This window comes from Chionomys nivalis, chromosome 21, assembly GCF_950005125.1.
Source record: "Chionomys nivalis chromosome 21, mChiNiv1.1, whole genome shotgun sequence".
NCBI lineage: Eukaryota > Metazoa > Chordata > Mammalia > Rodentia > Cricetidae > Chionomys > Chionomys nivalis.
In genome coordinates this window covers 20,460,902-20,482,807 of record NC_080106.1, presented here as the reverse complement: position 1 = coordinate 20,482,807, position 21,906 = coordinate 20,460,902, and the positions used below count along the sequence as shown (strand labels likewise).

Below are 21,906 nucleotides of genomic sequence, written 5' to 3'. Positions count from 1 at the left end.
GAGAAATCCTGTCTCAAAACACAAGACAAAACAAAACAAAACTTTCAGTCATCACTGGACGGTGGTGGTGCACACCTTCAATCCCAGCCCTTAGGAGGTAGAGGCAGGAGGATCTTTGTGAGTTCCAAGCCAGTCTAGTTTGGCTGGTCTACAGAGTGAGTTCTGTTCTTCTGTCCTTCTACAGAGGACAGCCAAGGCTACACAGAGAAAACATATCTGGAAAAACACACACAGCCAGGCGGTGGTGGCACGTGCCTTTAATCCCAGCACTCGGGAGGCAGAGGCAGGCGGATCTCTGTGAGTTCGAGGCCAGCCTGGCCTACAAAAGCTAGCTCCAGGACAGGCTCCAAAGCTACAGAGATCAACCCTGTCTCGAAAAACCAAAAAAAAAAAAAAAAAAAAAAAAAAAGAAAAAAAATAGAAAAACACAAAACAAAACAAATAAGTTTAGTCATCTCCAGCTACATAGTAAATATGAGGTCCCACAATGACCGGGATCACGACAGCTAAGAACAGCATACCTCGGAGCTGAGAGACCCAGGCTGTTTGTTTCTACCGCTTAGAGCAATAAGTGTAAACTTCAGACCTAGGCCCATAGAAATTGCAGCATCTGGTGAATGTGCTAATCAGATCAGGAGCCATTAGCTTCCCCCCTGACTGTTTACATAGGTTGTTGCCTGGTTACCGGGTGTCCTGTGCAGGCTGGGAGAAAAGGTGTGCACCACCACTATCCAGCTTGATGGGATTTTAAAAACAATTTATTTTCATTATTTCTATTTATGTGTAGGTGTGTGTGTGTGTCTGCATGTGGGCACATACATGACACCGTAGTTTCCTTCACAGATCATCAGAGGTATCAGATTCCCTGGAGCTGGAATTACAAACAGGAGATGTCTTACATGGATGCTGGAAAACAAAGTGAAGAGAAGCAAGTGGTCTTAGCCACTGCCTTAGGGTTTCTATTGCTGCAAAGAGACACTGTGACCATGGAAACTCTTACAAAGGAAAACACTGAATGGGCTGTCTTACAGCTCCAGATGTTTAGTCCATTATCATCATAGTGGGACAAGGAAACATGCAAGCGGACATGGTACTGGAGCTGAGAGTCCTACATCTTTATCTGCAGGCGACAGGAAGTGGTGTGAGACATTGGGCGTGGCTTGATCTTATAGACCACAAAGTCCACTTCCACAGTGACACAGTTCCTCCAACAAATTCTTTCTAGTCCAACAAAAGTCACACCTTCTAATAATGCTACTCTCTGTGAGCTGATGGGGACCAATTACATTCAAACTACCACAACCACTAAATAATCTCTCCGGTCCCTTGTTTTTGTTTTTTAGGACAGGTTCTTACTCTGTAGCCCAGATTGTCCTGAAACTCACTATGTACCCAGGCTTATTCGAGTTGATCCTACTGTTTTAGTTTCCCGGATGCCAGGATGATAGGGGTGCGCTAACACAAAACACCACGGCACACAAAATATAAATAAATATAAGTTGGTACTGATCTTGGTTTAGAGGAGAAAATATACAAAATATCTATTATTTATATTGTCTTCTACCAATTTTACTAAAAATTGGCTGCTGAATTAATAAACTAAAAATGCGGCAATGTAATCTGTGCCTGAAGTTCTGATTTTAAAAACATAGCTGGGGCCGGGCGGTGGTGGCGCACGCCTTTAATCCTAGCACTTGGGAGGCAGAGGCAGGCGGATCTCTGTGAGTTCGAGACCAGCCTGGTCTACAAGAGCTAGTTCCAGGACAGGCTCCAAAACCACAGAGAAACCCTGTCTCGAAAAACCAAAAAATAAATAAATAAAATAAATAAAAATATAGCTGGGTGGTGGTGGCGCCCGCCTTTAATCCCAGCACTCAGGAGGCAGAGGCAAAGGGATATCTCCAGCCTGGTCTACAGAGCTAGTACAATTTCAGAAACATGTTTGAAGAATCTTATGTGATGACTTATACTTCCAAGAAATTTTATTGGAGTAATTTCAAGTTGAAGAAATTGTACAATTTTTTTTTTTTTTTGACCATTGAAGACAAGCTGCCCACCCTGTATGAGAATAAATGAACTGATTACGGACTCCAGAATTCTGGGGTCAACATTATCAATGATATCATTGATAAACTACTATATTATTTAATGAAGTCTTAGAGAAAAGCGGAGGACGTCACTTTTTAAAAATAATATTGATTATGTACACAGTGTTGGCATCAGCTCTCATAGATGGCTGTGAGCAGCCGTGTAGTTGCTGGGAATTGAACTCAGGACCTCTGGAAGAACAGTCAATGCTCTTAACCTCTGAGTCCTCCCTCCAGCCCGAGGAAGTCACTTCTAACATTTTCACTTACATTAGAAAAACGAGATGGCTCAGCGGTTAAGAACACTGCCTGCTGTTCCAGAGGTCCTGAGTTCAATTCCCAGCAACCACATGGTGGCTCACAACCATCTGTAATGAGATCTGGTGGCCTCTTCTGGTCTGTAGGTATTACACACAGACAGAATATTGTATACATAATAAATAAATAAATATCTTTTTAAAAAAAAAGAAAAACGAACGGAGGGGCTGGAGAGATGGCTCCGCAGGTAAGAACATTGGCTGCTCTTCCCGAGGACCCAGGTTCAATTCCCAGCACCCACATGGCAGCTTTCAGCTGTCTGTAATTCCAATTCCAGAAGATCTGATATAATTTATTTTTATTAAAATAAATAAATTTTTATTAAAAAAAATTATAGAAAAGGAGGAGGAGGAGCGGAGGAGAGGAATAAGAAAAGAAGAAAAACAGCCGGGCGGTGGTGGCGCACGCCTTTAATCCCAGCACTTGGGAGGCAGAGGCAGGCGGATCTCTGTGAGTTCGAGACCAGCCTGGTCTACAAGAGCTAGTTCCAGGACAGGCTCCAAAACCACAGAGAAACCCTGTCTCGAAAAAAAACCAAAAAAAAAAAAAAAAAAAAAAGTCTGATGAAATTTTGCCGGGCGATGGTGGCGCACGCCTTTAATCCCAGCACTCGGGAGGCAGAGGCAGGCGGATCTCTGTGAGTTCGAGACCAGCCTGGTCTAAAGAGCTAGTTCCAGGACAGGCTCCAAAGCTACAGAGAAACCCTGTCTCGAAAAACCAAAAAAACAAAAAAAAAAAAAAGAAAAGAAGAAAAACGGATGAGGAACTCTCTTCCTCGGGTCTTCTTCCGGCTAGACGGTTCAAATAAATGCAAAACAGTTAAAAAAAAAAAAAAAAAAAAAGGAAAAAAAAGAAAATGCTCACGCTCTACCGTACAGGGGCGGGGAGCGAGATGACGGACATGGATTTCTACCAATTATAGGAGGATTTTTCGCACGAGGTTCTCGCCAAGCTAGTATCAAGAGCTGGCCAATGAGAGAGCCACTAGTTCAGCCAGCGCCGACCAATGGAAGAAGAAGAAATAGTATTGGTCGCTGCCTTCGGGGACTGACCAATAGGAGCTCGCTGAACCTTGGCTCGAACGGGGCGCTCGAGGAGTCCGAAGAGTTGTTTGGCGCCGGCGGGCGCCGAGTTTTGCGCGGCAACGACAGCAGAAGTCGCAATCGGTCGGGGCGTCCGACCTGGTTCCTGCAGTTTAAGGTGAGGCAGGTACCTGCGTCTCTTTAGCCCGGGGCCTCTGGGTGCGGATCCATCTTCCCTTGGCCTGTGTCTGGTCGCGGGGCCTAGTCTGGTTGGCTGAAGGCGGGTTGCGCACTCTGCGGTGTCCTTCGACCAGGGCTGGGGACCTCGGACTTTTTTCCTTGTGTCCCGAGGAATGTGGGGGGTCCGGGCGAGAAAGGCGGAGACGACGAGCTCTCCGGAAGGAACTGAAGCGGGGTTCCGCTTGCGCAGTTTGGGGCCCCGTGCGGCATAGTTCTCCAGGTGCCTCCGGTGCGCTCGAGCGCCAGGTTGTCTTTGGCCCTTGTCTCTCGCTGTGTTACAAGAACTGCAATTTTACCAGGCCAGCCGAGCTGTGACGTGTGTATTCTCGTTATCTCGTGGCTGCGGGTAAGCAGACTCGGACAGACAGTTTAGGAAACTTTTTAGGTTTTCCAGAAACTAAAAGGGGGAGCCTGGATCTGAACCCAGGTCAGACTGAATCCCCACCGACTCCAGACGCCCTGTTTATTGGGGGTCATCGCCCCCGCCTTCTGGTTCTGAAGCTTCCTTGTAAGATGGCAGATGTGAAGTTCACCTTTTGAGGGCCGCTGACATTTCGTGGCCATCACGCTAGCGGGTTTTTTTTGTTTGTTTTTGTTTTTTTGGGTTTTTTTTGTGACGTGCCTAGGGTAAAGAAGAGGCGCGGGCAAGTGGGTTTGTTTCAGACAAAATCCTGGGTTCGTGCACAGGAATTGGGAATGGTTGTGTTTATTGCTTTCTTCCTACGCGATTGAGTTAAATTAGCTTACTTAATTGTAAACTTTAAATAGCCGCCTGTAAGAAGTGGTCTTCGGAGTGGACGGTCCTGTGTCCCTCGAGTTTGCCTGTATTGATCCGATCCTGTCTTTTGTTTGCATAAGTCTGAAGTAGCTTAGGCTTGTTTGTTTGTGATGTCTCCCTCTGGAGCCCGTATTGCCCTCAAATTTGAGACTATCCTTTCTAAAGAAGGAATTACTGTTAGGACACTAAGCAACGGCAGGGTCTTTTAAGATAATTCTTGTAAGGATGTCGGTAAACCTTAGAACACATTAAAAGCGTTAGTTTACGTGTTTTCGAGGAGTAGTGAAAAATTTTTTAAGCATAGCCTTTTTTGCATAAAAAGTTAAAATTGCTAGGTTCTTTTATAGAAGTCTACTGCGGTTTTAGTAATGTATAGGTCCTGGCATGTTCTTAGTTGTTGTGTTTTGGTTTATCATTTGTTGGAGTTTTTTCCTTGAGAGGATACAGCACCAGCTATGAAATCGATGCTGTGTGGAATTCTCTGCTGTTACCTCCCATTTGAAATCAGAACAATGGTTGCTCTTGGCACGAGATGGGAGGATTTCGTTTTAAAATATAGAACCATGCTGAAAATTAGAATAAAAAATTCTGTGCATTCATTACTCAGATCTAATAGGTCTTGGACTGTGTTTTTTAATTAAATTTACATATATGTATGGTTTTGCTAAGTAGTTCAGGTTTCTGAAACCTACTTTGTAGTTCAGGCTAGCCCAGTTCACCATTCTCCTGCCTCTGCCTTCACCCTGGCAGTGCTAGGATCACAGATATGTCACCAAGACCAGCATATTAGCTTTGATGTATTTGCATATGTGCCAGGGTTAATCCAAATACCTTTGTAGACTAGGCTAGTACTGAGCTTCAGTCCCCAGTCTCACTTTCGCTTTTTCTCAAAGAAATTTAAATTTTATCTTACAAATGTGAAAATGTCTTCTGTGGCTTGGCTGAGAGCAGATGGGTGGGTTAGAACTAAGTGGTAGAGCAATACGCTTAGTGTATTCAGTCCCAGTACCACATGTACCAAAAAATGGCATTTCTGTATATCCTTTGTCACTTTTCATGTTATGAAAGATTAATATTACCTGTTAGGTATAACATTTTGTTTGTTTTGATAAATGTCTTTATGTTGGTTGAGACAAAATTGCAGGGTTTCTGGGAGATTACTTTTTTTTTTTTTTTTTTTTTTTTTTGATTTTCGAGACAGGGTTTCTCCATAGCTTTTGGTTCCTGTCCTGGAACTAGCTCTTATAGACCAGGCTGGCCTCGAACTCACAGAGATCCCCCTGCCTCTGCCTCCCGAGTGCTGGGTTTAAAGGTGTGCGCCACCACCGCCCGGCTGGGAGATTACTTTTTAATACAATATTAAGCCTCCTTATTATAGGTCTTTATATTTTGGGACGTATATACTACACACACACAGAGACACACACATATACTATGATTATAGGAAAGTGGTTGTAAATGGTTTGGTTTGCTCTGGTCTTGTCTTGTAGCCCAGGATGGCCTTGAATTCATGGTGATCCTCCAGGCTCTAGAGTTGGTTGCCAAAACATTTCTTACCTCGTTAATTTTTAAGGTTTTTCTAATTTGCTGATTTGCTAAAAAGACTCTTAAGCAGAAATTCTAAAAGACTGCTTATATCAACTATATAATTTTTTTTTTTTTTTTTTTTTTTTTAAGTTTTTCGAGACAGGGTTTCTCTGTGGTTTTGGAGCCTGTCCTGGAACTAGCTCTTGTAGACCAGGCTGGTCTCGAACTCACAGAGATCCACCTGCCTCTGCCTCCCAAGTGCTGGGATTAAAGGCGTGTGCCACCACCTCCTGGCTGTTGTTTTTTTTTTTAACCTATTTTACTAATGTTTTACAAATGCTTTATCTCTAGTGATGGCTCAGGAGGCGATGGACTGTGATCTTCAAGTACCATTAGATGGCACTACAGGACAGGCTGCTCCAACTGAAGTTACCAGCCAAGGGGCACCCCTCCTCCCGCCTGCCCCAGCTGAAGTGGTCAGCAGCCAAGGAGGAGTACTTGGTCAGCATGTCCCTACTGAAGTGGTCAGCAGCCAAGGAGGACTGCCCCTCTTACAGCCTGTGCCACCAGCATCCATTGATTTGACAGAGGATGCCCAGCTCTCAGAAGGCAATGTGGAGGCAGTCACTCCAGGAACTTCAGAAGCGCATAGACGGGGATCTGGTGCTAACGAGAGTATCCGAGCTGCGACGGCGGTTTCGATGAACAACTTCATTAGTGGGCTGCAGAGACTCCATAACATGCTGGAGTTGCTGAGACCGCCACCTTCAAACCACAGTGTGGGGCCAGTGCGAATGAGGAGAAGAACAGGATCCGTTTTAAGGGCCAGAAGTGGAGGGTCTCAGAGGCCAGATGGTGCCAGGTAAAATATAAGTTAAATGATTGATGCCACTTTATGAAATTAGTGCTTGCCTTTTTTACTTCTTTTAATATTGAGGGGATGGTTTCAGTGATGTACTTTGAAATCTAAAGGTAGGTTTGTCAGCAATAATATTTATTGAAGGTGGCCCCTTTTGTTTATTATTTCTTTATTATGTATACAATGTTTTGCCTGTGTATATGCCTGCACACCAGAAGAGGGCACCAGATCTAATTATAGATGGTTGTGAACCACCATGCTGGCTTCTGAATTTCCAAAATTTAGATGAATTTCTCTCTATAATGTTTGCCATTGACTCACCTGCTAGACTTCCTGGGGCCAAAGTGAGTGGCTTCTGCCTTAGACCTAGCCAAGAAGTCAATTTGAGGGAAAAATTAAATAATGAACTGGTCTTGGCAGCAAGCCCCTAAGCCAAGCTTTAAAACTCCATCCTGCTTGGTTCTGTTGCCAAAGCCATCATTCATGAAGTATTACAACTCTAATATGTGAAATTGAATTTTACCCTAGAGATATTAATGAATAGGATAGATCAGAGTATCTGTTATCACAAAACTAAGGAAGACTTAGGACTGCAGATGATAAAGAAAACCTGAATATTTTTTTTAACTCAAGAACAGGGTGGTCTGAATTGATGGCTCAGTGCTTGGCTGCTCTTCCAGAGGACCAGACCAGGATTTGACTCCTAGTAGCAGCTAACAACCGTCTGAAACCCCGGTTCCAAAGGATCTGACATCCCTCTTCTGACCTGTACTACATGCAGGTGGTACATAGACATACATGCAGGCAAAGTGCCATAAATGTAAAAAAATAAATAAATCTGAAGAGGCAGCTAGGTGTGGTACATGCCTTTAATCCTAGCACTTTTTAGTTCTGTAATAAGGATACCTTATCGTAAAACAAAGCCAGATGGTGGCACATACCTTTAATCACAGCATGCAAGGAGGCAGAGGCAGACTGATCTCTGAGTTGGAGACCAGTCTAGTCTACCAAGTGAGTTCCAGGGCAGCCAGAGATACACAGAGAAACCCGCCCAAGAAACCAAAACCAAACAAACAACAAAAAACCAAAAAGAACTAAACTAAGCTTAATTTAAAACAGGTAAAAAGGATTTTTTGTTGTTGTTGTTGTAAGAAAGGAGCTGTTTCGGATTTGATAGAGCTTACCTTCCATGCACTAAGTTCTGGGTTTGATTCCCAGCATCAGTGAATTGGGAATGGTAGTGTATAGGTGGTTTTTTGTTTGAGACAGGGTTTCTCTGTGTATCTTTGGCTGTCCTGGAACGAACTCTGTAGGACAAACTGGCCTCAAGCTCTGCCTCCAGAGTGCTGGAATTAAAGGTGTGTGCCATCACTCCTGGCGGTAGAGTAATGGAGGAAGGTCATTGGTTAATTAATAAAGAAACTGCTTGGCCTCATAGGTTAGAACATAGGTGGGTGGAGTAAACAACAGAATGCTGGGAGGAAGAGGAAGTGAGCTAAGATGCCATTTCCTCTCCTCTCTGGGGCAGACGCGATGAAGCTCCGACCCAGGATGAACGTAGGCTAGAATCTCCCCGGTAAGCACACCTTGGGGTGCTACACACATGAATAGACATGGGCCAAGCAGTGTTTAAATGAATACAGTTTGTGTGTTGTTATTTCGGGGCATAAGCTAGCCAGGTGGCCGGGAGCTGGGTGGCAGGAAGGCAGCCGCAGCTCCTTCAACAGTAGAGTAGACCTTTAATCCCAACACTTGGAAGGTAGATCTGGAAGATCAGAAATTCAAGGCCATCATTGGCTTGTTAGCAAGTTAGAAGCCAGGTAGGAGTATTTGAGACCTGGTCTATTAAAACAAACAACAACAAAAAAAACCCAACTGGGTGTGGTCATGCTTGCCTTTTAATACCAGCACTTGGAGGCAGAGGCAGGTAGACAGACCTGTGAATTCAAAGCCAGGCTATTTGTGGCTACATAGACCCTGTTTAGAAATGGGGGTGGGGAGGACACAAAAATGTTCTTCTGAAATTGTTTAGGATTGGATGTAGAGATCCAGCTCAGGAACTCTGGACCTTGTGCTTACTAGGCACTATACCAAAAAAAAAAAAAAAAAAAATAAGGACTATAGAAAATTTTCTTCTCTCTTGTCCCTCTTCTGAAGAGGCAGGCTGGTCCTTGCCTCTTCTTTCTCTCTGTATTTCTCTCCCCCGCCCCATTCCCTTTATTTCAATAAAACTCCCACATTAAAAAAAAAAAATAGGAAAATTTTTCTCCTTAGAGTAGTAACAGTGTTTGTAAAATGTGAGCTAAGTTTTCATGACAGAGTTGGCCATGTCTGTAGTAATCTAGGGGTGATTAGTGAAGGAAAACAAGTGACTCTTGATACATTTTGTGGTGTTCCCTATTCTCATCCCTTTGTCCAGACCCATCAGCCACCGTTGGAGCTCCATGTTGTTGGAAAGAATCCTCATTATGTGCTGTTTGGTGGTTGGTTTCCTAAGACTCCATGATTGAATGGGGGGGGGGGGTAATATTTAACCAGTATTTGCCTGGTCTTCTATTTTTTCTTTTTTTAAGAATTTATTTTTATTATCTTAAATTATGTGTCTAGGGGGCTGGAGAGATGGCTCAGCAGTTAAGAGCATTGCCTGCTCTTCCAAAGGTCCTGAGTTCAATTCCCAGCAACCACATGGTGGCTCACAACCATCTGCAATGAGGTTTGGTTCCCTCTTCTGGCCTGCAGGCATACAGACAGAACATTGTATACATAATAAATAAATATTTTTTTTTTAAAAAAAGGTTCTTTTTGATAGATAGATAGATAGATAGATAGATAAAGTGTCTATGTGGGGATCTGTGATTAAGTGTGTGCATTAGAGTCCAGGTACTCAAGGAGGCCAGAGGCATTGGATCCCCTCAAACTGGAGTTACAGATGGCTGTGAGCTTCCGTGTGGGTGCAGGGTACTGAATCCTGGTTCTCTGGAAGACCAATAAGTGCTCTTAACACTGAGCTATCTTTCCAGCCCAGTTATATTTATTTTTGTTTGCCTGTGAGTATGTATATGTATGATATATGTGTCTGGTGCCCATCAAAATCAGAAGCATCAGAGCTCCTAAAACTGGAGTTACAGATAGTTGTAAGCTGCCATGTGGGTACAAGGAACCATACCCAGGTCCTGTGTAAGAGCAACAAGTGCTGTTGCCTGCTGAACCATCTCTCCAGCCCTAGAATATGTTAGTTTCACTCAGCTTTCAATGGAAACATTTAATGACCTTGAAATAGACTGAAATAACTGGAATTGTCTTCATCGTTAGAGATTATTCTTGCAGTGATGGTCCATTGTACTATAATTCTTTTGTCCCTATGTCCACGCAGGTTGAGAACACCAATGTATGCCTACTTTCAGGTAAGCAGGTCTCAGCCCTACATACCAGCCACTGCCCCTGATTCACAGACCAGGAATCCCACATCAGGAACTGATTCAGACAGTGATAGCTCTGCAGAGAATGAAGAGGTTGTTGTCCAGGCAGAAGAACCTGAAGCTAACATCCCAGGTCTGTATTTTATCCAAAACTAAAATCCACATAGCATAGATAGCTTTCACTGGCTGTGGTGACATTAAAAGACTTCGATCTGTCTCATGATTTTCTGTAATTTGTGTTCCAACAAATAAGTCTCTCTGTAACGGTCTTCACAGTCCCTTTCACTTTTTATACTGAGATGATCCACCCACTGCCTCACTAATTAAACAATTACTAGAGCCCTTTAATAATGGCTAGACCAAGAACAGACTAACACCTCCAAAATGTGGCTTGGTGCTAAAGTTCAGAGGTACATCATTTTTAAAGACAAAAGCCACAATTACATCAATGTTAGAGGAGATTGGAATGAGTAACCTTGTAGCATCTGTCTTTTTCCAGATTTTAGCAGTGTCTTCCAGACATAAGATTACATTTATTGATATATGCTTCCTCTAGTTGTTTTAGTTTTATATTTTAGCTTGCACAAACATTTAATTATTTTGGCTAATAACATCTGGACCATGGTCAGGGTCATGGACAGTCCTAAAAGTATTGCCAAGATAGATGTGACCAGAAGGCTGAAAAGTATCTGGGCAGACATAATGTGGAGTCAGGACAAGAAATTACCTCAGTAAACCTGAGGAAGTAAATTGTGGGAGGGCACCAGATCTCATTACAGATGGTTGTGAGCCACCATGTGGTTGCCGGGAACCGAACTCAGGATCTCTGGAAGAGCAGCCAGTGCTCTTAACCTCTGAGCCATCTCTCCAGCCCTGAGGAAGTAAATTGTGTATTTTAAAGTTTTGTGTGCCTATGTTGTTGGTACAAATGTCTATAATGCCATCATTTTTGAGGCTGCAATAGGACGATGTAATGCAAGATTAGCTTGGGCTATATAATGATAAATTCAGCCATCTGAGTGTGACTTTCGTGTCTTAGTATGTTTTATTTTGTGTAAATGGAATTTTATTTGGCAGTTGGTAAGCAGAGACCCCCTAAAGTAGATGTTCTGTTTTCATTTAAAAGCCAGATCATGTTTTTTCAATACCTTTTCCTTTAAAAATCTTTTTAGATATTTTTAAGAATTTATTGTTTATGAGTGATTTACCTGCACATATGCATGTGTATCGTGTACATGTCTGTGCCCAAGGTGGTCAGAAGAGGACACTGGATTCTCTGAAACTAGAGTTTTATCAATGAACCACCATGTGACTGCTGAGAACTAACCGCAGTCCTCTATGAGATCAGCAAGTGCACTTAACTGCTGAGCCCTATCTCCAGACCCTGTTTTTGTTTTTGTTTTTTGGTTTTCAAAGACAGGGTGTCTCTGTGTAACAGCTCTGTCTATCCTGGAACTCACTTTGTAGTCCAGGCTGGTTTTGAATTCACGGAGATGGACATATATAGTGAAAAAGATGAAAATCAACTATAAAGAACAACTATTGAGGAGTTTTTAGTATAAACAGGATTATCTATTATTAGATGGTAGTAAGGAATTTCTATTAATTTTTAAAGATATATATATTAATGATAGTGTTTATATGAAAAATGTTTTTAGTAGTATTATAAAGGTTTTTCAAGTATTGACACTTTAAGTTTCATCTGGTTTTCATGTATACACAAAACAATGGAATAGAGCTTAAGAATTAGTGAGTTTTTTATATTACTTTTTAGATAAATTTTATTTGTATAAATGTATTGCCTGCATATATGAGAACTACATGTATGCCTACTGCCCAAGAGAGAATCAGATTCTCTGGAACTGAAGTTAGAATGGCTGTGAACTGTCATATGGATGTTGGGAATTAAACCTGGGTCTTCTGTAAAAATAACTAGTGTTCTAGACCACTGAGCCATCTCTCTAACCCTGGTTTGCTTTTTAAAACTGAGTGTTGGATATTTTGCCTACTTATGGAATATCCAAAATAAGTACATAGTAATAATAAATCACTGATGCTATATGGTAGAAATCACATCCTTTGCAGAAATATTATAGATTCAGGTGGGCAACTGCAGTGAGGCTGTTAGCTTCTCCTACCTAACTTCTGTCTTTTGTGTATTGTCTGTGCTGTTTCTGGATACAACTTAGTAGAGCACGGAGTTATCTCAGCAGAGCAAGAAGCTACATCTGTCACAGGAGGTGAAACAGTCCATGAAGAGGTAACAAGAATTTTCTCCTCCCCTCCCCCCATTCATTTTCTTCTTTCCTCCCCCCACCCCCCACCAGACAGGGTTTCTCTGTGTAGTAGTCCTAGCTGTCCTGGAACTAACTCACTTTGTAGACCAGGCTGGCCTTGAACTCACAGAGAACTGCCTGCCTCTGCCTCCCAAGTGTTGGAATTAAAGGTGTGTGCCACCATCACCTGGCCTCATTTTCTTTACATAATGTCTTAACCTGAAGTTAGTTTGGCTAACTCAGGATCCTCCATCCTTGGCCTGCTAAGTGCTACGGTTTCAAGCATATGTCATCACATCCAGTTTGAACATCCCTTTAAATGAAAGTTAAGATTTTCATTTTAAATAAGACTACAGGTTAAATTAGAAAGCTTTGCAGGCTTTGTGAATGAGATTTTCAGATGTGGTTTCTATTTCAGTTATTCATTGTGTGACTTTCTTCTTTGGGTAGCCCCGGCTGTCCTGGAACTTTCTCTGTAGACCAGGCTGGTCTCAAACTCAGAGATCTGCCTGCTTCTACCTCCTGAGTGCTGGCAATAAAGGCATGTACCGCCTAGCCTTGCACTGGTTGGTTGGTTGGTTGGTTTTTGGTTGGTTTTAGGACAGTCTTCTTAGGTAGCCCAGACAGGCCTTATTTTAGTATTTGTATATTTCATAACATAGGATACATTTTAGTCAACTTCCTGTTATGCACCCTATTGCTTCCTCCCCCCTCCCTTTTTTTCTTAAGTTTTTCTTAAATAAGTCAAGAGTATCATTGGACAGTTAACAAATAGTTGTGATTATACTCGAGATATATTTTAGCAGAGACTTCTATATCAAAGAAAAGTATGTTTTAATTTGATAAATGAAACTTGCATTTGAAAATTTATGCAGACTCATGCCCACAGCAACAGTTTGTAAGCATGTTTTCTTTTCTCCTTGAGACAAGGTGTTACTTGGCACTCCTGGTTGACTCAGGGTGGTCTTTGAATTTGTAGCAGTGCTCTTGTCTCAGCCTCCCAGGTGAAGGGATAACAAATATATATCCACAGCAGTAATTGGTGTCATCGGGTAACAACTTATGCCTGTCTGATAAATAAAAAAAAAAAAAGTTTCTTTAGTTGAATTTAGTAGCTATAAATGATTGCTTATTGATCAGTGTGTGTGCTGTTTTTTGTTTTTGTTTGTTTGTTTTTGTTTTTCCAAGACAGTTTCTCTGTAGCTTTGGGCCTGCCTGTCCTGGAACTAGCTCTTTTAGACCAGGCTGGCCTTGAACTCAGAGATCCACCTGCCTCTGCCCGCCGGCTGGGATTAAAGGCGCACACCACCACCACCGTCAGGCTTTTGTTAAAATTTTTATGTTCTTTGTTTTCTCATATTTTCCTTTGACTGGAATGAGCTGAATGTTTTAAGGCTATAGGAGTTAATGATTAGTTTAATTTTGCATGTATAAAGAACTTCCTTGGGCTGGGTGCATGTCTTTAATCCCAGCACTTGGAAGGCAGGCGAATCTCTGGTTTACAGAGTATGTTCCAGGACAGCCAAAGCTGTTACACAGGGAAACCCTATTGAAAAGCAAAAAATTGAAAGAAAGAACCTTCTTGACCTGAACAAGGATGACACCAATAAATGCTAATGTAGAAAAGGAAAAGCTATGAATGAGGCTTCGAGCCTAGACAAAGAACTGACGGCAACTAAAGAATGCTGAAAGCAGGAGAAATAGTCTGCCCTGGAGGAGTACACCAAGTAGTTATCCAGTACCTGGATAGCCTGGATAGCAATTCAGTTTCAGCCCTGAAAACACACATAAAAGTAACATTATGTGGACTAAGCAGGATGTGTTTATAGTGTGTTATGTGTACATACATACAAATTATGTATATATGCCCACATGCACATGGGTAGCAACAATTAAAGAAGAAAAGGCCATACATGGGGGGAGGGACATTAGTGCACATGATGTCAGTCCAGGCTGTATAGTAAGACCCTGTTTCCAAAAAGTAAAAAAGAGCCTGCCTACTATCTGATGTTGATTATCGTGATTTCCAGATTGTTTTTACTTTACTTTCTGTAACTTTGGACTACTAACTGCTTTTCTTTATTTGGATTGGAAAAGATAGAGAATCAAACAATTTTGTTAAATCAATAATAGGAGGCCAGATAGGTAGCTGTCCTACTGGTAAAGGCACTTCCTGAGATCCACGTGGTGGACAGAGAAACAACTCCAAAAGTTGTCTTCTTTACCACACATGAAATAATGGGTGAATGAATGGAAACAAGAGGTTTTCTGGGTGTGGTGATGCTACCTGCTTGTAATCCCAGCACTCAAAGGCTAAGTGGAGAGAATTTAAATTTGGGGCTAGTATGGTTCAATATTCAGGCCCTTTCTCAACAACAGTAAAAAAAAAAAAAAAATCAGTGTTTCTGGAATGTAACTTCATGGTAGAAGACATGTTTAGCATGTATGAAGGTTCCCCCACACCCCAGAAGTAGATAGTGTATATAGTATATAATGTATATTTTGTTGGGTTGTATTTTATAAAAATGACATGTACCTAGAAGGTGTCAAACATTCTTTGCAGCTTTTCAGGTAGGTTTATATCATTTTGGTGCAGTTTTATTTGGTAGTTTGTGCACGAGATTGTTTTTGCAGTTTCTGACTTGATTGCATTTCAACTTTCATCGAGAAGTCTCCGCAGAAACCCAACGTTCTACCTTCTGTGGATGATGAAGAAGGGGAAACTTGCACAATATGTTTGGAACAGTGGACCAGTGCTGGGGACCATCGGCTCTCAGCCTTACGCTGTGGGCACCTCTTTGGATATAGATGCATTTCTAAGTGGCTTAAAGGACAGACACGAAAATGTCCTCAGGTAAGGAACATAAACAAGGACGTTGTATTAAGTCAAAATCCCTAGAACCATACTGATTGTGTCTCACTGGACTCTTTAGTGCAACAAGAAAGCCAAGCACAGTGACATCGTTGTTCTTTATGCCCGGACCCTCAGAGCTTTGGACAACAGTGAACAGGAGCGCATGAAAAGGTAGGTGAGGGTGAGTGAGGTAGTGTAGTGGTAAAGGCACGTGCTCCCAAGCCTTGTTCAGCAGATTCAATAACCAGGACTTAATGGAGGCTGGAGAGAACTGACTCCTACAAGTTGTCCTCTGACTTCCACACATGTATGTATACAACACACAGTAAATAAATGTTCCAGGCCAGCCTGGTCTACAAGAACTCGTTCCAAAGAAGAAAAAGGGGAAGAAAAAAAAAAAGCTAGTTCCAGGCCTCAATGCTACAGAGAAACCCTGTCTCAAAAAATAACAACAACAAAAACCACTGCCTAGAGTTTCTCTGCTTCATTTCGTTTCTTTGTTTCTTAGGTTTTGTGTTGTGTATGTGTGGTGGTGATTTGTTGTTTTTTTTTTTCATATAGGGTTTCTCTTTGTAACCGCCCTAGCTGTCCTGGAACTAGCACTGTAGACCAGGCTGACCTCAAACTCACAGAGATCCACCTGCCTCAGCCTCCCGGGGCTGGGATTAAAGGCGTGAGCCACCACTGCCGTGTGTGTGTGTGTGTGTGTGTGTGTGTGTGTGTGTTTTCAAGACAGTTTTGCTATATAGCCATTGTTATCCTGGAACTCACTCTGTGCAGTGCTAAAATTAAAGGTGTAGCCGGGCGGTAGTGGCGCACGCCTTTAATCCCAGCACTTGGGAGGCAGAGGCAGGCGGATCTCTGTGAGTTCGAGACCAGCCTGGTCTACAAGAGCTAGTTCCAGGACAGGCTCCAAAAACCACAGAGAAACCCTGTCTCGAAAAAAACCACAAAAAAAAAAAAAAAAAAAAAAATTAAAGGTGTGTACCACCACTGCCCCTGGCTAGACTTCTCCAGTTTTTTGTGGTGCCCGTTTGACCCCTGACTGCTTCCAGAACTAGGATGTGCACATTCAATGAGAGGTCCTTTTCTTATCCAGAGGCACTCTTTGCTTCTTTTTAAAGCATATTTGATAAAGAAATTATCTAATTTCCTTAATGCTCTGACATTTTTCTAGTCTCTTAATTTGGGATTTCTGAAGATCATTGAGTTTATAATCTCAGGCGCTGGTACTTACATAATCACATTCTACATGATTTGTTGTCTATATAGCATTAAAATGTGAGGCTGGAAGCCAGAGATCATGGCACCTTTACTTCTAGCACTCGGGAGGCAGAGGCAGGCAGATCTCTGAGTTTGAGGCCAGCCCTGATCTATATAGAGATGAGGATAGTCATGGCTACATAGAGAGACCCTGTCTCCAACAAGTAAAGTGCAGTGTGAAGCTGAGGTTGGGAAGTATAGCTTCGTGGTAAAGCACTTGCTTATGGTCTACAAGAGCTAGTTCCAGGACAGGCTCCAAAACCACAGAGAAACCCTGTCTCGGGGGTAAAAAAAAAGCACTTGCTTAACATTGCAAGGTCCTGGTCTTCATTTTAGCACTGGGGGATTAAAAGCTCTTGAATAAAGATCTGGTTTTGCGTGGTTGTCCACACCTGTAATTTCAATACTTTGGAGGCTCATGCAAAATTTGTGGGGGATTAAAAACAATCCTGAGAAAATAGTAAGCCCTAGGCCATAGTAAGACTCATCTTTTTATTTGTTTGTTTTGGGGTTGTTGGTTTTGTTTGTTTGTTTTCCTGGAGACAGGCTCTTATATGTACCCCTGGCAGTCCTATCCTAGAACTCACTACATAGATCAGGTGGCCTCAGACTCAGATCTGTCTGCATGCTTCTGCCTCCCAAGTACTAGGATTAAAGGCATATGTCACCGTGCCCAGCTAAGACCCATGTTCTCACATAGTTAATGTTTTTTAAAATGGTGACATGTTCATGGGAGATAGAAGCAAGAGGATCAAGGCCAAGACTGGGTACATAGCTCACTGGTAGAGCTCTTGACTGGCATCCACAAACCCCTGGGATCTATAGGGGAAATGCCTAGCAAGTTCCAAACTGCCGTGCTACAAAGGCCCTGTCTCTTGAAAGAAAAAGGAGACTAAAGTTTAAAATACCCACCATTGAGAAAATTGCAGACATGTATTAATTCACATTTTACTTAGAGCTGGCGATGCCATTTGGAAGGTTGTGAAACCTTTAAGGGGCCAAGATTAGCTGGAGGAAATGGTTCACTGGGCAGGGAGGACCTTAGGAGTTGACTTACTCAAGTTGTAGCCTGGCTTGTCTACTTCCGGGTTAGATGTGTAAGCGAGCCTTTGTAGAGCCACCAGGTGCTGTAGGATTACCTCATACTGTGTGCTCAAATAAATACTTCCTCAGATTGTTTCTTACTGAGGATTTGGTCACCGCAATGATAAAACTTTACTTTCAGATGTTTAACATAGATACATAGTTATCCTACTACAGGCAATTCTTTTACCCCCTCTGTGTTTCTTTGGAGCCTGTCCCTGGAACTCACTCTGTAGCCCAGGTTGGCCTCGAACTCTCAGAGATCCACCTGCCTCTACCACCCGAGTGCTGGGATTAAAGGCGTGCACCACCCCTGCCCAGCAGTAATTATTTATAAAAGGGTATTTGCAAAGATTTACTTAATGAAAACAATTTTGTTTTGTTAATAATCTAGGTCAAGTAAATTAATTAGTTGAATAAACTGATATATCTATGTGATATAGTATTAGACATTGCAAAATTGTTGAAGTGCATGTCTTAAAACATCACTGTGACTATATTTTGTAAAATATTTTTTCCTTGTTTTTATTCATTTGCTTCCACAATTTCCCCCCCTGTGGAGCAAAGTCCTGCACTGGGGAGACAGAGACGGGAAGATTTCAAGTCCAAGTCAGTATATAGTGAAACCCTGTTCCCCAAACCATAAAAATCAGTCATTAAAATGCATACTTGTGTTTAAAAAGCAAAGTTCAAACTGGAGATATAGTTCAGGATTAGCCTAGGATAGATTAGAATGTACAAATCCCTGATTTGGATCCATAGTGCCACCAGAAAGTGAAGACAGAATATCTACATGAGTATCGATGGATCCTGAGACTTGGAAACAATTTACTCTAGCCTCTTTAGGAAGAATTAAAAATTTTCAAAATGCAGCCAGGCATGGTGGTGCATGCCTTTAATCCCAGTATTCAGGAGGCAGAGGCAGGTGGATCTCTGATTTTGAGGCCAGCCTGGTCTACAGAGTGAGTTTCAAGACAGCCAGGGCTGCACAGAGAAACCCTGTCTCAAAACCTTCCATCCCCAAAACAAGAAAGGAAAAGGATAGAAAAAACAAAGCAGTCATGGGAGCTGGAGAGTGGCTCAATGGTTAAGAACACTGGTTGTTCTTCCAGAGGACGTGGGTCAATTCCTAGCACCCATATGACAGCTAACAACTGTCTGTAACTCCTGTTCTGGAAGATCCTAGGGAAAAACAAAAGGAAAAAAATTGAAAATGCCAGCAGAAAAAAAATTAGTCATCTTTGTACTCAGCTTTACCAAATCTTAACTTTTTGCCAAATTTGTTTTGGAGCCTTCCTAAAAAGAAGTCAGTTCCAAGCAAACAAGCACTGTGCTTTTCTAAAGATAAAGAGAGGTAGATTGCCTCATGGTAGATAGCATGAGTTCTGTGTGAGACCTACCTAGGCAACCTGTCCAAAGTGCTGTTTAAGAACTGTGGAGGCACCGGGCGGTGGTGGCGCACGCCTTTAATCCCAGCACTCGGGAGGCAGAGGCAGGCGGATCTCTGTGAGTTTGAGACCAGCCTGGTCTACAAGAGCTAGTTCCAGGAAAGGCTCCAAAGCCACAGAGAAATCCTGTCTTGAAAAACCAAAAAAAAAAAAAAGAACTGTGGTGGCGCACGCATTTAATCCCAGCACTGGGGAGGCAGAGGCAGGCAGATCTCTGGGAGTTCGAGGCCAGCCTGGTCTACAAGAGCTAGTTCCGGGACAGGCACCAAAGCTACAGAGAAACCCTGTCTCGAAAAACCAAAAAAAAAAAAAAAAAAAACTGCGGAGGCATTTGTTGTTGTTGGAGATGCTCTCTAAGTTGTCCCCTGGAATTGTTTCAGCACCTGAATAGTAGTGACAGGCCTATGCCGCTAGGTTCAGCCTGTGTGGGTTTTTGTTTCTCTGAAGCTACATCAGTCTCGGTGGTTGTACTTGTTTCTGCTACTTTAAGATCAAAGTGTAGCTCTGATCTTTGAAAGTTTTGTCAGATTGGCTCTTAACTCTGAAGTCTGCTCCCATGGATTACCAAGTGCTGTAGTGTAATTTATTAAATACTGTGTTCTTTTTGCACAAACTTTTTATAGCTACCTATGCCTTAAATCAAGGATGTTGTACATCACCTGTTTTTTGGGGGTTTTTTTTGTTTGTTTTTGTTTTTGTCATTTTTGAGACAAGGTGTCATATAGTCCAAGAACAATGACCTTGCTCTTAGTAAACAAGGATAACTTCCCACCCCCACATGTCTTTTAAAGATTATTTTTTTTATTGTGCAAGGCATGGGTGTTTGGTCAGCACAAATATATATGCACCATATATTTCCTTGGTGTTCTCAAAGGACAGAAAAGGGCCTCAGATTCCCTGGAACTAGAGTGCCAGGCAAGTGTGAACTGTCATGTGGGTCCTGGCAACTAAACGCTGTCCTGTCTATGCAAGAGTAGTAAATGCTGCCAGGCGAACGTGGCACACGCCTTTAGTCCCAGCACTCGGGAGGCAGAGGCAAGTGAATCTCTGTGAGTTGGAGGCCAGCCTGGTCTACAGAGTGAGTTCCAGCAAACCCTGTCTCAGAAAAAGAAAGAGTAATAAATGCTCTTAACTGCTGAGCCATCTTTCCAGCCCGCTGATAGTGTTTTTGTTGTCTTTGTTTTGGGTTAGAGTCTCACTCTGTTAACTTCTGAGCCATGTCATTCTAGTCTTTTTATCTTTTTCTCTTTGCTATATCAGTGACATGGAATTTTGTTCTTGTTTTTGTGTTTCATATTTTGAAATTATGTTTAAATACATGCAAATTTGTGATTATATATTGTTATTTTTTATGTCTATTCATGCATTTTACCTTCATTCTAATTGACTTTTTGTTAGAATTTGCTTAATGTATACTTCTTTATTTTTCTAAGCTTTAGCCTTTTTAGTTCTGTTCATTTGTCACTTAATTCACATGCTTTGGGACAAGCCACAGATATACCAATAGATAATCTTTGGGACAAGCCACAGATACACCAGTAGATAATCTTTTTCACATTTAGGTTCAATTTTTTATAATTTACTTGAGCTCAAGCAGTGAATTGGTTCTTTTCCTCATTTTCTTAGGCTATTTTTAGTCTCCATTCAATAGTGTAAGTCAAATTTCTGGCTTCTATTGCTTCCTTTAACTCCAAACCCCAGTGGGCTGACTGTTTAGTCCCACATGCTATTAGAGAGATCATTTTTTACTTTATTTTACTTACATGGCATACTTACAGTAAAGTGTTTATTACAATATGAATTTAACTATGTCTCTTATGGGATCCGCTTGGATCCAATACAATTGAAAATACCAAATCAATGCAGAAAACAAAAATTTATTGAATCCAGCCACTACTTACTGATTAGGGCCCAGAACGCAGGAGCTGAACCCCAGGCCAGACTGTTACAAAGCTTTTAAGCATGAAAACTATGAACATCTGTGCCAAATTACAATTACATTTTCACCAATCAGGATTCAGGGATCAGGGACTTTCCTAGGAACATATCTCTGGTACACTTATCTTCTTCTCATTGGTTGGTTTACTTAATATGGCCAAATGATTTGCCCACCATTCTGGTCTCAACTTGCCAACCAGGATGTTAGTGATGTCCAGTTACCCAAGGGGATCTGAGGAGGTCATGGGAACTTACACTTTACTTGCCCCTTATTCAAAATGGAATTTCTATCCAGAATGGCTTCAATTTGGTTCCTTCTTATCCTGCAAAGTCTTTTTCCTAATACTCAGCTGCCCCTGGCTTTTCCCTTCCAGTGACTTACTGAATGAACAAATGCTCAGGAAGCAGGCAGAGTTAGAATCTGCACAGTGCCGGCTCCAACTTCAGGTCCTCATTGATAAATGCACCAAACTCAATAGCCGTGTCCAGGTGAGTTTGTCCTTTCTAATTAAAGAACAAATTTAGAATCAGAATTAAAGACACAGGCAATTTAAGAGGAATCTAAATACTTAGGTTTATCTCAATGATGGGACATTTGCCCTAAGCCCATACTTGTGAATTCTATGAGGACTTCAGACATAGAGCAACCACTAAGGACTATTGATATTTGGAAATTCTCTGCATTCTTTATTTCAGTTACTTGGTGAAATTGAAATGAAGTTCTTTGAGATTCTTGGTAACATGTTTATGATTGGCAAGAAATCTTTTATCCAATCAAGAATTCATTCTTGGAA

General features: G+C 41.9%; 1 protein-coding gene across 4 annotated transcripts in view; it reads left to right on the top strand.

The window, feature by feature from the left end:
* The first annotated feature begins 3,494 nt into the window (after positions 1–3,494).
* Rfwd3 (ring finger and WD repeat domain 3) overlaps positions 3,495–21,906 on the top strand; it is a 29,522-nt gene continuing 11,110 nt past the window's right edge. Inside the window, exons 1-7 of one of the 4 annotated variants that reach the window (XM_057754039.1) lie at positions 3,495–3,605; positions 6,324–6,834; positions 10,205–10,383; positions 12,443–12,510; positions 15,198–15,380; positions 15,460–15,551; positions 21,487–21,601. In XM_057754039.1, coding sequence (XP_057610022.1) covers positions 6,326–6,834; positions 10,205–10,383; positions 12,443–12,510; positions 15,198–15,380; positions 15,460–15,551; positions 21,487–21,601 — 1,146 coding nt within the window. In that variant the 5' untranslated portion in view covers positions 3,495–3,605; positions 6,324–6,325. Of the gene's footprint in view, positions 3,606–6,323; positions 6,835–10,204; positions 10,384–12,439; positions 12,511–15,194; positions 15,381–15,459; positions 15,552–21,486; positions 21,602–21,906 lie in introns of all 4 variants that reach the window. The other 3 variants (XM_057754037.1, XM_057754038.1, XM_057754036.1) reach the window with 3 other exon arrangements.